Genomic DNA, 19,345 nt, shown 5'->3' on the forward strand with positions numbered 1-19,345 from the left:
AGAAAGAAAATATCAAGGAAAATTTGAAAAGTTAAGACTTTTTTTAACATTATCAAAGAGCATAGTGAAGGATCATTTGTATGTGAAAAGAATTCCAGATAGGGAAAGTAGATTATCAGGAATTATTTGCTTTCATTTTACAGAAAAGTGAATCATGGCCTAAAGAATTTAGTTTGCTTGTTTGAGATTCCATAGAAAATAGCAAAAATGGGAGCATACCTGTTTGAGAAGTTTTAAGGAAACTCGTCTAAAGCTCTTTTTCAAAACTATACATGCTCATTTATGATCAAACATCTAGTAAAATGCTAGTAACCTTAAAAAAAATAGGTCTTGATATTTAAGGATTTTTTTTTTTTTTTTTTACAGTGAATTCTTGGCAGAGTGGTTAGGATGATTTTCCTAAAATGTGTATTTAAGCATGTCACTTTCCAGTGATTTCTAAATTCCTTACCTGCCTCAAAGTTATGATCAAATGATCTAGACCCCATACCTCTAACCTCTTGTACCACGCACCTCACCTCTATGCTCCAACCATTCCAGCCTTCTCTCTGCCCCACTCACATATCAATCTCACATCCATTGTAGATGCTTTGCCTATATTTTGTCCTTTGTTGAGAATTTTTTTCTTCCAGTTTTCATATAGCTGCTTATAATTCATTCCTCAGCCCTTATGACACCTTTAGAAAGGCCTTCCCTGCCCTTCTCATGTAGAGTAGCTGCCTCCTACAACCAGTAAATATTATGTTGATTTAAAAAAAAAATATCGTATATAATTAGCTGAAATTACCTTGTTTTTCATTTGTATATTTATTGTCTAGATAGGAAACTTCTCTCTTTCGGTCATTATTCTTAATTTAGTACTTTCCCTGCAGTTGGTAAGCCGTCAATAAATATTGTTGAATAAGGGAATAAATTACTTTTTGTTGCCAGAATTATGAGCCCAATATGGAAAATTGGGGGAAAAGATATAGAAAATATCTAATAAATCTTTAACATAGGCAGTATATACACCATTTCAGTATGTATAATCTTAGTCAATTCCTTGTTTATGTATTATTAAAAAATAAACATTGATTAAAAAAAAAACAACTCACGATGATACTTTCTGCCTGTAGATATGGCTCTGGAATCTAACATAGTAATTTGAAACCAAATTAGATCATGAGCCATGCGTCGTCTATGGAAACAGTATATGTGTAGTGAACTGCTCTTTGCCCAAAACGAGGTCTGACCTTTGCCCTCAGGTTCTGAGCGGTAATTTATGTCATACCTGATAGGAGTATCTTTGTTTAGAGTCCAGGGGTGACCACACTGGATCTTAGAGTGGAGCTGGACGCATCAGAAAATATCAGGGTGGGGCAGCCCACATCAGAAAAACAAGCATATGATTTACGGTGAAAGCTTCAGGTCATTTATTGTCAGACAGTGTTGAGGCTGAGAGCAACCATGTAGGCAATCAATCAATCGATCGATCATACCTATGTAATGAAGTCGAGTAAAACTCTCTGGACACTAAAGCTTCAGTGAGCTTCCCTTGTTGGCAGTACTCTGCTTGTGTTGTCACATGTCAATGCTGGGAGAGTAATACCTCATGTGTACAAGGGAAGCTTTGCATTTGGAACCCTCCCAGACTCTGTCTTCCTTTGGCTGATTTTTGACCTGTACCCTTTACCTGTAGTAAATTATAATGATGAGTAGAGCTTTCAGTGAGTTCTGTGTGTCCTTCCATTGAATTATTGTACTTGAGGATGTTTGTGAACACTCCAAACTTGCTGTTGGTGTCAGAAGTCAGGGAAATTTGGAGGACTGTTCCCTTAGACTTTGCAGTTTGGCTAAGTCTGGGTATATACCATTAGGGGAAAGAAGCTCATAATTTTCTTACAGATTTGAAGATTTTAGATATGAATGGAATTACAGAGAATAACTATTCTAATATTTTATTTCATGGAAGGATATCAGGGAGGTTATGATTTGCTTCAGTTCACAGACTTGGTTTGGTGGCTGGGTTAGGGTTAGAAATCAGATTTATCAGTCCCAATCTTTTGAATTTCCCACTATGCTGTATTATTTAACACAAGGTTGGCATGATAAGTATCACTGGATATATTTGATTCCTATTTTAGAAATACAATTATGACAATTTTTAAATTACAAATCAGTAAAACATTCATCAATTTCATAATATCCCATATACAAATATAAACCTAGAATAAAACTTAAGGCTTAATTATATGAGATCTATCTGTGCCTAAAAATACCCATTTTTCACTAGAGTAGCTATCCTCATCTGAATGATATTTATGATACACTTTCTGGTCACTGGTTTAACAGGGTTACATATTAGGTTTTCTTTGGCAAATTCCAATTCATTGTATATTGGCTAGAATAGTGATGGAAGATTCACAAAATTCTCAGAGCCATATACACTGATAATGGTGAAAAGTAAGCACTTCCAATGAGGCTAAAATGACAGCTTTAACAACAACAACAAAAGCACACCTCGGAAATCTTAGACAACTAAACTGGTGTAGGGCTAGCAATTAAGGGTTCTTAAGCATTCCCTCTGTACTACACATGAATACTTTTTCTGGATAATAAATTTTCCCCAAAGCATCTGATAGTTTTAAAACATTGATGTTCTAAAAAGGACGCGATTTTTTGTCATCAAAAGAGTTTGGCAATAAGACATCTCATACCCAGATAATTAAGTGAGATATTATTATAATATCGTAAATAAGATATTATTAGGTAGGTGAGATATTATTTTCCATATACTATAATGATACAGCACAGCACTAGAGATTCTGAAAACACAAGAACTCTGCTCACATGTGGCACCGGGTCTTATGGTGGTCTTATGTTCTGTGAAAACCAGGATATATTGCACATAAAGGGAGTTTTTAAGGGAAAGGCTTTTAAACTTTCCTATCATTATCAAAAAGCATTTTTTTTAGCACCTGTTATAAGTAATGTTGTAAAAAAAAAATGCCTGTGATACAATAAAGTATAAGTATGTTACTTCGTATTTGCTCTTTAGGTATTTGGGGCAAGGGGATAGCCTCAGTGCAATGAAAGAAATGCAAATGGCATTTCCAGGAAACAATCAATGAATATATTGGTTTTTAATAATAAGTTTTCAGGAAGCAATTTGGGAGAGATAGATACAGATCAGATTGTTGGGTTTTGAACGACAATAGAGTTAGTATTTGTTCTATAGACATACACCATTGTCATCTTTTCATGTGTTAGGCAATGAGGGAATATATACAAATTATTGATTACTTCAATGGGTGTAATCTCAGGGTAGTATGTAGAAAGAATTATAAGTGAAAGTTGAAGAATTAGAATGGTTCTTGGCAAAAAGTTGACAGGTACACCAATAAGAATATAATGAAGTACGCTTCCTAACTGTGGAATGCTCAGTTCCCCTGGTACACAAAGAAGAATGAAGAGTAGAAGTAATGATCTCACTCTAATATATATATATATATATATATATATTTTTTTTTTTTTTAACATCTTTATTGGAGTATAGTTGCTTTACAATGGTGTGTTAGTTTCTGCTTTATAACAAAGTGAATTAGCTATACATATTATATCCCCATATCTCTTCTCTCTTGCATCTCCCTCCCACCCTGCCTATCCCACAAAAATACTAGAATTCCAAATATTTTAATTGTGATAGCACTCTTTTCCACATTACCATGTTCAACTCAAGCCAATTACACACAATGTAATTGTGGTATTTTATTGACTGTATCTTGCTTTCATTGGACTTGAGTGTTATATAATAATTATTTATTTGTGTTGCTTTATTGACAGTGACACAAACTGATGTAGTCAAGTGCAGAATCAAAGAGACAGCATCTGTAATGTTGGTTCTCTTTTGTCATGAAAGTAGAATCCCAAGAGACATTATTTTTTCTCCGTATCTTAAATGATGAGAAGAAAAAAATGCATTTTTAAACTAATAATCATTATATATTTTAATTTTGAATCGTGGAGTTTGCTAATTATATATTTATACTCCCTAGTTTCCTATTTTTATAACTTAATAATAAAAATTACTTTTAATTTATTCCCTTGCATAGATTAAAATGAAAATGTTCAGAGTTTACTTTAAAATTTTGTATGAATTCAGATATAGATTTAAAATCCACATAAAATCTATGGACATATGAATCCATATCAATGTTAACTTTTCCTAAAAAAGTGAAATATTATAACATGATTTTTCAGCTTTAGTATTTTAGTACCGTACTATTTGAATAACATAAAATCATTTACCTTTTATTAGTGTAAAGAGTACAGTTAGCAGCTCTGGGCATAGCTTTAGGAATCTCATTTTGCTATTTTTTTTACATTTAAATATGAAAAAATATGCGTAATCAAAACAGAATATGTGTTGTGTATGTGTTTGGACTTGTAATGGGAAGCCTTATGAGTAAGGACTGAAAGAATTAAGACAAATTTTTGAAAATATTTATTAAAAATGTATTTTGATGTATGCAGAACCATGAGGTTAATCAGTACCTAGCAAAGAGCAAGCTGCGTCTGGAAATACTTTGTGTCTACCATGTCGAAAGGTGAAGGTAACTGTATTGTAGTGATTGAATATGCTTTATTTATCCAGTCAGGAAATCAAAACCAAATAACTCCTCAGAGCAGTGATTACAAAGTATTGTCATTTTAATTTCTCTTTCCAAAAAATAGCAGTGAAATCGTATCATTAAAATTATATGCATGTATTGGTGTATTATCCTCTTTTCCACTGCATCTATGGGTGTGAACAGCTCAACTTTTATTAAAATGTATGTACCCAGCCTATTCAGATGTCTGCTTTGGATTATTTCTGTACCTTGTCCCTTTGTGTCTCTCATATTTTACAATTCATGTAATTATCTTTCTGGGATAATACGAATTATTTAAAGATGTATACCAAGTTACTTGACTTTATATTTTTTTCCCGATTAAAAAAAGCCAGTGTAATTAATTGTAAAGCCAGTCTCAGAATGTATTTTAGACAGGAAAGTTTCACTGAGGGTCTTCTACAATAGCTACATCATCTGTTTTCGATAATAAAATGACATTTTCTTTTTAGTCAATCTCTGAAAACTCCTATGATTAGACTAGTAGAGAATGAAACACATATCCTAGCAGCACCTGATCATAATGGAGAATGACTAGAAGAATGTAAACTAGATTGGCTGTCCCTTATTAACTTGAATAATTTGAATAATTCTCTCTTCACTTTTAGACTAAATAATGATCAGAGCAGTTCTATTGTGTCATTAAAAATTACATAAACAAGTATTGAAGTCTAGAGCAGCTCATATCTTGTCTTTTAGATATTTTAAGGCTACTTGGAAAGTGCTTTGACTAAAATATAACAGCATAGAAATGCAATTAGTAACATCTTTATAATACCACAATTAGCAAATGTTTTAATAATTTAATAATTTCCTTTGATGGAATTATTTCTTCTATAGGCAACACTTCCTATGTAGTAACATGTCCCAGCTTCGTATATTTTTCACAGGATCATAATTATTATCTTTATTGCAATAAAAAGACAAGGCTAAAGGGTTATGGGATAGTTACATATTAATAGAGTGATCAGAGCTTGTCTTTTCAACAGCTTCAGAAGTTCAACTTTATTCTTTCAGCCAGTAGCAACCAAATTCTGGAGAACTAATTCACAGTAACGAAACACAAGAGACTGATTTATAAATAATGGTACCTACTTTATTTATTGATAAAAGAGATTGGTATTCCTTTACTAGAATACAGTTATCTTTAAGTTCTATGAGGAAAGAAAACATGCCTGTTAGGTTCACTGTTAAATCCCCAGAGTTTAGAAAATTGATTTTTGAATTAATTCATTAATAACTACTTAGTTTACTCTTAATGGCTTAAAGTCATTTGGGAGATTTCATGACTAATTAGTATTCTTGATAGATTTTTAAATGTCTGCTTAGGGAATACTTAGTAATAATTGTGCTTCATTTAATATCCAGTTTATTAATATTATGAATTAGTAAAAAATTAGTATGTCCTTACAATTAAATAATCAACTCTTCTCATAATACCCACATAAATCTTACATAAAAATAAATTAGAATATGTATTAAATTAAATTTTCCATGGCCTTTAAGCATTGGTTTAGATATTATATAATAAAATTCTTCTCGGTGTTTCATTACAACACCAAGCCTAACATATCAATTTATCTTAAATGTTTTAGCCACTTTTAAAGAAGAAAATTATGCACTTTACAATGATTACAGAGCAAATCAATATGCTTACCCTAAAACTGGTTACAAATGTGCTCATGCTAGGAATTTACATTTCCTTTTACCATTTGCCTTCGTTCTCTTTGCTAATGTGAAACTTCTCATCTTTCACTGGGATTTCGGAAATACTTGAGTCTATTTTTGCACTTCCCTAGGACTTACTTATTATACTAGACTTAAAAGAAAAAGTCTTCTCTTAAATTTGCACTTTCTGGGTTGTTGACTAGATAATTTTTTGTGTAGTCATTGGAATTTGTTATACATTCAGAGATGATTCAAACTCAAGATTCTGACCATCAGGTTGGACTTTCCTTTTTCAATTAAACTTTACATTCTGTGTCTTTATGCCTTTATTTATTTTTAAAATTCAAGCCCAGCTTTTAATTTTGTGCAATATTGGTACTCCCTTCCCAAATTATTTGCTTTTAAAGTTTCAACAGCAATTGTTCTATAAACAGTTTTCCTGTTATTATGATATATATGCCTGGTATATTCATGTTATTAGAAACCCATGGACTTTCATTATTCTATCTTTATTATACAGAGCTACCTAGGTTTTTGTCTATCAGAGGATGAGAGACTATTGTTAGTTATCACTTCTAGATATTCCATTAATTTATCAAATGTCTGAAGCACACAGTTGTGCCCTTTTAGATACAGGGTCTGACTATCAGTATTAATTAAATGCTGGACTCCTTTTCCACTTGGTGGTTATGTGTGACCATTAGTGCTGGTCAGTCCTTTCTATCCCTTGTACAGAACTACTTTTGATGCTACTACTTTACTTACAAGTCTTTCCTTGCACAGATCAAAAAAAGTGCATGTCTTCATATTATAAACATACATAAGATTAGAAAAAATACCCGTATGTTTAGCTATTTATTAAAAACAATAGACATTGAAGGTATTCTACCCTGTTTGTGTTTTTTGTGTATATATCATTAATGCCTCTTTATATCCTTCACATTAACTTTTCTGTTTGAGTAACTCTTAGTTTTTGACAGACTCAGATTGTTTCATTTAGCCATAATGATTATTGTTTGTTTGTTTTTTGATGCTCATAATGTCAGAAATTAGCCAGGGAGAAGCCATTTAGGTTGCTTTCTTAGCCTTTCAAAACTTCCTCCAACTTTTTTTTTTAGACAAATCTTGTTTTCTGACAACAAAAGAATGTTCCAGAAATAGTCTGTATTTTTTCTTTCCTTCTTTTTTTCCCTAATAATTAAGGACCCCTGGTTCTTTTTTGTTGGTGGATACTGGGTAATGAGTATCTGGACTTCCCCTAAGTGCTGGCTGAGGGCAAAAGCACTGTTGCTGCTATTGGTCTTTTTTAAGGAGAGATCTGGAAGAGATATTTCTTTTAGGTCTGTGAGTTCACACTGACTTTTCTTCTGTAACATCACGTTGCTGCATCTACTCTCTTTTTTGTATGATGTTTCACCGACTTCAGAGACTCCACTCCATTAATAAGAAAGTTGCTTTGTAAGCAAGATATCAAAGCAAGGCAATTTCGAATAAGTATATTGAAGAGCACCTCCTCTAGACCAGTGGTCGATGGGCTCCTGCTAGACTAAATGTCAAGGGTCACCTGCAAAATGAGAAAATCAAAACAATGTAGTGAATTTTCCAAATTTAATTTGTTCACTTTGTTGGTGTTACTTTCTTACATTAGATGTTTGGGATAATGGTGGCAGAGTTTTTAAGTATTTCCTTGTTACAAAAATAAAATCTTTTTAAACTTTATTTTCAAACTGAGGATGGATGTATTAACTGTCAAAATTCAAAAGAGGGGTGAACAATCCAACCTTGAAAAGATCATGTATGCTGCTGGACCTCAGGAACTGCTGGAATCAGGAACCAGAAGATCTACTACTATGACACTCACTTGTCATTTTTCCAGTAGACTTAGTCTGGTCTTAACCATGCAATGAAATCCAAGGACCCTGTGATGTGCATCTTGCAATATCTATCACCAAACAGAAATTTTTCTCATTTTTCTGAGAGGGCCATGATCAGCAAATTTGGTTAAAATGCCCATCTTGGACCATCCACCAAGGACAGGAAGTCTGGCTCATGTAAGAACCTGGTATCTTCTTCTATAGCTAGGTGGATTGAGTGGGGTGATTGCAAATGAAAGGGAGAAATGCTATGCAAACATAGAAGCTTACATTGAAGAAGATGTCCTTACTTGGCATAATTACAAAAACATATGCCAGGCACTCATTTATTTCCTTTGTTCCGATCTTCATTGCTTTCTAAGTGTTGTTGGTTGTGTAAGTTTGCTGGGGCTGCCATAACAAAATACCACAAACTGGATGGCTTAAACAGCAAAAATTTATTTTCTTGCGGTTCTAGAGGCTGGAAGTCTAAGATCAAAGTGTAGGCAAGTTTGGTTTCTCCTGAAGCCTCTTTCCTTGGCTTGCAGATGGCTGCCTTCTTCCTTTGTCCTCCCACGGTTGCCCCTCTGTCTGCGTTGTCTGTCCTAATATCCTCTTCTTATAAGAACACCAGTCATATTAGATTAGGGCCCACACTTGTGAGTTGATTTAACTGTAACTTCTTCTTTAAGGATACTATCTTCAAAAATAATCACCTTCCAAGGTACTGGGGGTTAAGACTTCAGTTTATGAATTTTGGATGAAAACAGTTAGGACCATAATATTGGTCAATGAAATTCAAAATACAAGTATAAAATTGTTTAGGCTAATTTGGAGCTGTATCAATTACTACACTTTCACCATTAAACAATTTTTTTTACCAATGTATTCTTGACTACCTGACTAAAATTATCTTATTTGGATACTGCTTAATAAACCCTAATAATATTAGTATCCTTATAACATCTCCCTTTTCTAAACTCTTAATTTTCCACAGTCAACTTCAGTTATATTTCTTTTGTTGTTTCAATATTCTGTTTTGAATTTTTGAGAATGGCAGCCTATCTTTTGTTGCCTATATTTATAACATCTTTTTAATGCTGTATAAATAAGCAACTTATTCTCACTGGTTATCCCTGCCACATTATATCATAGAACTTCCAAGAAACAGTTGATTTTGTTTATAGTTTAATTTATTAAATCCCTTGTAATTAATACAGATACAATGTAATACAATGCAACCCGTTATAGTAATCATTACCTGTAATTTTCATTTACAGAAAAAAGCACTTATATTTGGCAATATTTATCACCTTTGAAACTACTGTTCTCTATTCACAGATAACATGTGTTTCTAAAGTTTAATAATGTTTAATTCTATTTTTTACAGTGAGAGTGGTTTATTTAAAAGGTGCAGTATCCTTACTGTCAATCCCAAGAACTGAGGTGTCCATTTGACAACGTCATTAGGCTTTCTCTAATGAATATTTACTTCTTTAAATATAAATTATGGTAACATTCAAATCAGTGGACAAAGTAATCTGAAATGTCGTGGTATCATTTAACATTTAGGTTGCTTTTCTTGATGTTCTATTTTTTGTACTTTTGTTATTTCCATCCTAGTCTCTAAGAGTAAATTCTTGCTTTCTTAACATATTCACTACCAATCTATATACAGATATGCAAATCAGGACTGTATTCCTCCTTCAAGAATTTCTACCTCTGCACATCACTGTTTTCCCTCAAGATTTCTCAATATACTCTTCTAGTTTACTGTGCTATTTGCCCTCTTGAGAAAAAATGAAAAGGTAACATGATCTAGCTCTGATATTTATGACTTTATGAAAATCAATAATTAATTTTTAATCTAATTGATATTTATTTCTCCCATTCATTCCTCCTAATCTAAAGCAAATGATGGGGAAACAGTAACTGGATTCCCACTCCCTTCCAGGCATAGTTTAAACTAATATTTCAGGGTTGGCCCTGTATACAAAAATTGTTTGAGAAACAATTCATTAAATGTGTCAGAAGACTGTTACACAAATTGGAAAGATAAATATTAGAAAAAGAATCTAAAGTTTTAGTTCACAGACTTCTATACATTTGAAAAACCTCTTTGTGCATTTTTAATGGGAGTTAAAATTTTTATAATAATTATTGAAATTTTTATTGGGCTGATAATTTTAAAGCTCATAAAATAAACAATTTCTGGGGTTCAGTTACAGCATTTCCTTTGTAATTTTGAGTTCTTTTTCGCTTCATGGCATCTACATGTGGATATTTCCTCAGGTTCTCAGTGTTTTGGTCTCTAACTATTGATTTTGCTTTTTCTTCAGGATGTTTTGAATAATTTGGGATCTTGTGAACTGGATGAAGATGACCTAATGCTTGATTTGGAATTTTTAGAGGAACAGAATCTTCGTCCTTCAGGTAAATATTGAATAAATGCACAATATCATACAACTCTGGTCCAAGTCATTTAGCTTTCATTGATAAGCTAAATATTGTTTAGGCTGCATTCAGTCTTTTCAATCCCCAGTTTCTGTATTCTGTGTGCAAGGCACATGCTAGGTACCCTGGACACATTATTCTGGTGATCTTATAATCTATTATGAAAATATAAATTTGGTTGGAAGATAATTATTAAATAAGAAAAAAATTATAAAACAAAAGTTCTTTCAAAGAGGGAAATTCTAATGAAACAGTTAATGAAAAAGTTAATATTTTCTTTTTTTGGGGAGGAGACAACAATTATAATCCCATTTTTCATTTATTTTATATAACCAAACGCAAGTTTTGTGGACTAAGTTTACTGTTTCAAATCTTAGCCACCTCAGTAATAACTGTGGTGGTTAATGTTAATGTGATAAGATTGACCTCAAAATCAGTAATTACCAATAGCAACCACAAGTACACACTCGTAAACACACACACACACACACACAGAGTTACAGTGTGAGATAAATAAATTCTTGCTGAATGAATGAAGAAGGGAGCCCACTATATTTGTAATAGTTTAAATTTGTATTAAGGCATAAAGTGTAATGTCTTCAAATACCAAAACTATTCCTTTTGTAGGATATAGGAATTAATTGTGCACTCAAATTTAGATATTTGACTACAATGGCAAGTTTTTATTTTTTTTTACTACTAATAATACCTTAAACATAGTCATTTTCAAGTTAAAGTAGAAGTAACATTAAGGCTTTAAAATCTTGAGTCATACTGCATACATTTAAGAAAATCAACCTCTTGGAATTTATTGTCCATGTTTTTAACTTTTAGGAATTAGACATAATCTCTGAGGTTGCTTCCAGCTGTAATATTTTATGATGAATTTTTGTTCATGCAGTATTTTTATATTATAAATAATGTCATAGTAACAATTGTCAAAAGAAGGAAATAACAATGTATGTATTTTTTTACAGTCTATTTTAGGCTAATATCAAAAGCTAAATAAAATTTTTGTCTGCTTAAATGTATATTTAGGATAACCATTTCTTGAGACATTCTTCCTGCAGTTGATTTGACAGATATTCTTCTAAAAATGTAGATTTTTCTCACTTTTATGCAGATACCTTATACAATTTCGTCATTCATGTGTATTTATCTTGAAAGAGTCACACATGGTGACAATGTATACTTTTTTGGTGGGAAATTTGTCAGTATCTAGCAAAACTATACGTACATTTATCTTTAGATCCAGCTATCCAACATCTAGTAATTTAATCCTAACACACTGGAAATATACAAATTAATATATGCAAACAACTATTTATTGCAAAATATTTGCAAAAACAAAATATTGGAAAACCTCAAATGTCCTTCAATAGGACATTGGTTGAATATACAATGGTACACTAAGCAGTCATTAAAAGGAATAATGATGGTGTCGATATGTGCTATAGCATGATTGTAAAGGTATACTATCAGTGGAGAACTTTGCAATGATGAATTAGACGGGCGGTACCTAAAGTCAACGATCACTAACTTCACTACAAGTTAACAACTAGACATTTTGTCCCTCTTAATGCAATGACTAGAGAAGTACACAGCAATACCACTCCTGCCCACAAGTACTTAAATCTATTTGTCTCTTGATTAAATAATGATTTTACAGGAAACATTGGGATGAGGAGAGAGGGAATGTTAAATGGCATGATGGGATTGTCAGCAAGCAAACATAGGTAGGGGGCATTCTACAGGGTAAATGGTCTGGTTTCTTCAACAAATAAATGGCATGTTAAAAAGGGGAGGGGTATTGTAGATTAAAAGTAGCAAATACCATGCGACATCTTTGTGTCAAAACATAAAAACACTATGCAAATATATTTCAGAGTTTATCAGAGAAGTTTGAGTAGTGATGGAATTATTATCACAGAATTATTTTTATTTTGTTGGGTGCTAAATATTTTTCTTTGGTTTTGTCTTTGAGGAAAACTCTTCATAGAGACACATGTGGTTGAAATAATATGGTATCTGAGATTTGCTTTACCAACAGTATGGAGGAGGGAATAGATGAAACAATGTTGGTAAATTATTGAAAATTATCAAAGCTGGGAAATAGGTGCTTGGGGTGAAACTTTCATTGATTAGTTGTAATGTTTTCTCTATTTTAGGTATTTTTAAAGATTTTCACAATAAAAATAAAACCAGGTAATAAGTAAGCAGAAATATAGACAGCATAGACATCTCAGCTGTGTTTGTTAGGCAGCCATGATAAAGAGCAAAGAATGCCTTAAAAATGTAAAAGAGTTAGCTCAATTTATTTGCTTGGGAACAAAAATGAACATTTGTAAACTTTAATTTCTCTTTTATAAAATAATGAGTGCAATGTACTTTGTTAGTTTATTTTAAAAAATGATATAACAAATATGATGAATCTCCTGAATCTGCCTCAAGGTGTAGATAACTTGGTTGAAACCAGAACTAGGGTACCTTATGAATCAACTGAGTTAACCAGATTGTTCATAAGATAAATGATGTTACTTTGCATATCTGAAGTACAGTTATAATAAGTGAGATACTCCTTAAAGTGACTTGGGTTTGTTTAATGTTACTTAATAAAAGGAAAACCTATTTCACTTTGGATGCCACATTATGGGGTTTGAAAAAAGCCACAAGTATCTGTTTATGTACATTAGCTCAGAAAGAAGAATTTTTGGTTGAATTGGTTTTATACAATTTGTTTTGTTTATAAGCAACGTAATTAAAGGTCTTATCAGAATATAAGAAGCTCATTATTGATAAATGATACTGGTAAAAAGCTCATTAATACTAAACATTCTAAAATACTGGTTTAAATTAAAGTCATTTTCAAAAGTCTGAAAACTAAAATAATGATACCATTTAATTCTACTACTTATGTTACTGTGGACATCTTTTACTGTGCTTTTTATTTTATTCTTGCTATCTGTATTTTCATCTAAAAATGAATTATAAGTTTCCAGTTAGGTTTTCAAAAGTTGACCAGTGCAGTGAACAATATGAATAAAGTTTCATGAATCCTTTTAATATGTAAATATATCTATGGAGTCCTAAATTAACACACTTCCTTCCTAAAAAAAGAGGTAGTATGAATAAATAGTAGTATAAATAAAATATCTGTTTTAAAGTGCAGTAAGTGGATATTATCTTTTTTTTTTTTAATGAAAGCAAGAAAGGACAATTTCAATGAAAAAAAGGTGTATGAATTCAAAATGAGTTCCCGAAAGGAGACTTGCCTTAAGGAGAAAAAATAAAAGCAAGTATTCTGAATAATTTACTCTGATCTTGGCATCATTTAATATTATCTTTTAAATTCTAATATAAAAGCTAAGATTTTAGATTAAAAAGCCTATGGATAAGCCTTCCAGATGTCTTTTATTATGTTTTCTTCAATTAATGCTTAAATTACTTTTCTGGAAATTTTTTTATGTTCAACTAATATGCATCATGTTTAAACATAGGATTATCAATTTGTTTAATACCAGACATTCCATTTCCCCTGTGGTAAATTATTATATTTACTGTTTTTCTGTTTAATGCATCATTTATAATGCATATATGACCAGTTATTTTTTAATTAAAAAATATGAGATGCTATCATTTATACTTTGATAAATTAAAAAGTATATTAGTGACCTTCCCACTTTTTATCTTTCTTTACTGTCTTATTCATGTTGATATGGTGGTGTTTTTGCCACAGATTGAGTCATGCAAGATATTAGCAGTGTTGTTGGTTAGATATACCTCAACAGCCTTTTGAAAAATAAAAGTACTAACAAGATTTACTAGCATTTAGTATCTCTAAGACTCAAACAGGTGCCCTTAAAATTTTATTTACCCTGAAATGCATGTTATGAACTACATAATCTGTCAAAGGAAAAATACCAGAAATATATTTTTGCCTAGTTTTCTTTATGTAGTTTAAAATTTTTGTGATTAGGATTTTTTTCTGTTAATTTAAGCATCTTACAAAATAATCATTCAAGAAAAATAGGGTAATGATTAAAGAAGGATATGAAAAATAAAATGAAGCCACAGATAAGATTGGCACACAAAATGTATACTAGTATTACCTCAGAGACCCAAAATGTTACTTGGAGTATACTACTAGCATATGTGAAGAAAGGAACAGAACCAATTGCATGATTAAAAATATGTACCATCAGTCATTCAGTCAATCAGTCAATGCCTTTTTTAAAATGAAGGAATTCTTGTTACTAAGAACTGAAAGATATTTTGCTCACATGTCTTTATAAGGTATAAATTATTTGATATCAACAGTTTCCTCAGCAACTCCTTTCAATGCAAGCTGGTAGCACCACGTTACCAGTTCAACAGAAGAAATTGTAAATGGTGACACATCAGAGTAGCAAAAGCTAGGAGCTTTATGAGGAGCTTGCTTAATCCAAAATAAAATCTAGTTCCTTGTTCCTAGTTCATATTCCTCAGCTAATTTTAATGTTGAAAATAGTTAATGTAAATGATGTCAAGCATTGTCCTCAGACGTAAGGTAATTACCATAAAGCCTAGTAGAACATCTAATATTAAGCAGTGTTACTTCCCAGTGAGTCCTCCAAAATGAACTGTTTGCAAAATGTAACCCTTATGTAACAGAAAAAGACAAGTTTTCTACAAATAGAAGTGATCAAAACACCAGTTAAATATCCAACAGTGCATACTGTTCGATAAAGAATAAGAATTTGAGTTTTGGTTTTAGAATATTTAATCTGTACCTATTCTTTAGCACAGTGAACTACAGCAAGGTCACATGTCTATTGAGGCTGCTCCTAGTATTACCTTCATAGTGGGTAGAAGCTGATGGGAAGCATGCACCTGGCTAATTTGACAGTGAAGCATCATAATTAACTAAATGAGTTAAAGCTGAAAGGAAAAGAGGCTAAAACACATTTTGATGTTACCTGTTTGGAACATATTCATTAAAATACTATTTCTCCAATTCTTTCTTTTGTTAATACTCGTAGTGGGTTGTGTATAACCTTTAGCGATTAGTAGCTGGAGATCTAAGTTGATAGGAAGGAAAACTGAATGCCTGTAATAAGCCATGCTCTTTGCCTAAGCTCTCTCAGCTTATCCTCACAGTAACTCTCTGAGAGGAAGTTGCATTTTAAAGATTCATTCCAGTTAAAGAAACCACAAATTAATATCAAAAGAGAGCAGGCACTTTAGAGACAGACACATCCAAGTTAGGAAAGCAGCTTTGCCACGGTAGCCTTGGCAAGTGATCCAATCTTTCTGAGCCCTTTTCCCTCATTTGTCAATTGACAATAAAACCGTCTATCTCAAAATATCATCCTCCCCAAATGGGTGACGTATTTACATGTAAAGCGCCTTTCACAGTTGCCTAGAATAAAATAAGAGCCCAGTACAAATTGCTTAACTCTCTTGAAATCTTGAATTCCTTGTCAAAAAATTTGTCCCATCGTTGGTTATTTTTCGTAGTTCTTAATTTCTTAATACTTCATCATTAGTCTATATATTTAAAAATATGCCTTCTGATTTGAAGTTTTATTATCTAACATTTTAAATGGTGTTTTCTTAGTACTGATTATTCAAAAATTAAGTCACTTCGCTTATTACAGGTGGTACATTTCTGTGTTAAAGTCAATACAGTTAAATGAATGAAAATATTTTTTCAGATATTAGTCATGTGTCCAATATACCACAACATATTTAAAATAGAATTTCTCAGAGAAAGAATAAATTTCTGTTAAATACTTATTAACGTAAATCATTTATGTTCAGAGAGAAAGCCTGTCTGTTCTTTTGTATTAAATTTGGTGTTTACAATTTTCAGTTGAGTTACTCAATTGAAAATACATTTTACTTATTTATCATTCTTTGATGAAAATAATGTAATGGTCATTTGGATGATTGGGTGAAGAAGTTTTTTATTGTTTTTGTTATTGATTTTGTATATCTAAAAACACCTGGGACCAGTATCTCTTGGTATATGTCCAGATGCCAATAGGGAAGTAATGGTCCAATGATATCAGTTAGGAATTAACTAGGTAGTTGTTAAACTATTTTGAGTTTGATGAACAAGCAATATAAAATTCTGCAGTGAGTTAATTAAGGAGGTAATTTTTGTTATTAATTTTTAATGGATAATAGCACAGCAGAGCTGAGATGAAACCCTAGTGGCTTTGAATGGTAATGTACAAATTGCAACATCGTTCACACAGAGAAAATTATAAAAATCAACTGTAAGTTTTTACAGTTTTTACAAGCTTTGGCATGTCTCGGTCAGAAAAAGTGTGTGTAAGTTATTTTCAATATGATTGTATAAAGCTAAGAACATGACATTTAATTTTGGAATTATGACATAGTGGATAAAAATCTGGACTCTGGAGTTAGACAAATCTCAGCTGCAGTCAGGCTATGTAAACTTGAACGAATTATTTAATCTCTCTAGTTTCCCTTTCTCATCTGAAAATAGGGACAGTAAAAGTATCTGCTTCATAAGTTTGTTGTGAGGACTAATAACTTAAAGCAGAGTAGAATGTTCTGTCACATGTCTAGCATATAATATTTTTTAAGAACTATAGAAAATGCTATTTTTTTGCAATATCCATGATAAAATATGATGTACCTGAGCATTAATAGGAATCTGATTTTGCCAGTTTTGGTGATATTTCTAGTCTCTATTAGTGGAAGCTCTCAACTACATTTGCAAGTATAGTATTTCTCAAATTTTAATTATAGAATGCCACAACAATTAATTTTGTGACTATCATTTATTTCAAAACTTATACATTATAGCATTAAATAAAATAATAGAAGAATAATAAATAACACTTATTGAATCTATATACCAATTCCATGAGGTAAATAACGCCTTGCACATTTGAGAAAATTTAAACTTTGGTAACATATTACAGGTAGTGGATATCCCAGGGGAACCCAAACAAAGTTTTGCTAACTCTGAATGCTCTATGTTTAATCATTATGACTTTTTTGACTAATAAAATTAATTCATATAAAATTTTAAGATCACAAGTACACTGAAGCTTTTGTTTTATATTGGCTCTTCTTTCTATTAACTTACTCAGTTAGAAGCATCACTTATAAATGTCTGCCTTTGACTTCAGGCAAGAAGCTGAGACCTGTTTATATTTATTTACTAGAGCATCTGTGTTGTCCCAGGCACTGGTGTAGACACTTACATGTTTCTGTTTTTGCTTGGTTTGTAAGCTATAATTTATAAGCACTTTGGATTATCCCATTTAATCCTAACAACAATTCTCTAGAAATTATTACTATTCTTCCTTTGATAATGAAGGAATGGAGATCCAGAGAGTGTTATTATTGGTCCAGGACTGCAGAGATAATAAGTGGCAGAAGTAGGGTTTAAATTACACCATGGTGACTTGATGCCTACCTAATGTTTTCACAAAGCTCTCAATGACGTTTAGTTGCTAGAAAAAGCAGTTATAACAAAAGTGAAAAATGTTCCTTTGTAATACAGTGTTTGAGTAACACTATAGTGAGGACAAAATTGTGACAAAAGTCATTTCCTGGGTTTCATCCCCTGGGGCTGTTGCTCTTTTCTGCCTTGAAAGGCTTAGAGTACCTGTTATCTGCTTGGTAGCCATTAGATGGCGATCGTGTTCTGATAATAATGATAGTGACCCTGTCATACATTTGTATTCAGCTTTACAGTTTACAAGGGACTTCAAATATGTTATCTCATCAAATTATCACAATAACACTCTGAGACAGGTGTTAATATATCCCAACTACAGTAGAGGAAGCAAATACTCTATGGTTAAAAACTTACTGAAGTTCGTATAGCCAATATTAACCCAGATCTTAACATTAAATGACAGGGTTTTTTCACTATCTTTCTGGATCTTGCGGCTTCTGATTTTACATAGTACAAATCTAATATATTTGGTTATATATTTTCCAAGCCCACTGAAAATCATAGTTACATCTTAGAAAAGGGGAAAGGGTTGCTTTAAGCAGACATGCTGAATGTGGTGAAAAATAAATACCACTAACAAAAAAGCAAGAGGAAAAGGCAAAAAAGCTTTGAAAAGTAGACAAAGTCATAAAGCAGAATAATATGGGGTCATTAAATGTAAGAACAGACATTGCCATCTGCATCAGCAGGTCATGAGGCATTACTGTATTACAGTATATTATTCCATTGCATTTAAAAATTATTATAGCCTTGAATCATTGAGAAAAAAATTATAGTCTGCATACTCTGATAAGATGGTAAGCTATAAAATTCACTTAGGAAATATATCTATCTGAACTGTTTTTATTTAACTCTTTAATATGTTAAGAAGAAACAGTTTCTTAGTTCTTCATAAACTTTATCCAGAAAGTATCATTTCGTAACGATTCTAGATTGCAAAATTGGAGTATATTTTAAAATACTTTTTATGTAATTTTTATATTTCTCCCCATATTCCTTGCCCCAGATTCTTGCAAATGACTGAATAAACAAAAGGAGAGCTGTGAGAAGGTTTACTAATTATCATTCTTGAAAATTCAGTAATTTATTTATGGCCTACTGGTAGGGTATAGGGATCATGATATTACTTAAACTCAAGACTGTACAATTGGCTGTAACATCTATTTTCAGGATAGATCAAAATTTTAATGGTTTTTGTTTATTTCTTGGTTTTGGCTGATAAATTTATTGATTGACCAATA

At 31.8% G+C, this 19,345-nt stretch overlaps 1 protein-coding gene across 10 annotated transcripts in view; it reads left to right on the forward strand.

The window, feature by feature from the left end:
* Positions 1 to 19,345, forward strand: part of CCSER1 (coiled-coil serine rich protein 1) — a 1,319,150-nt gene that overhangs the window by 255,411 nt on the left and 1,044,394 nt on the right. For all 10 annotated transcript variants that reach the window (XM_082461691.1, XM_082461685.1, XM_082461686.1 and 7 more), the window contains exon 4: positions 10,510 to 10,603. In XM_082461691.1, the coding sequence (XP_082317817.1) occupies positions 10,510 to 10,603 (94 nt within the window). The remainder of the gene's footprint in view (positions 1 to 10,509; positions 10,604 to 19,345) is intronic.

The sequence above is a fragment of the Balaenoptera physalus genome (assembly GCF_965194825.1).
Source record: "Balaenoptera physalus genome assembly, chromosome: 5".
NCBI lineage: Eukaryota > Metazoa > Chordata > Mammalia > Artiodactyla > Balaenopteridae > Balaenoptera > Balaenoptera physalus.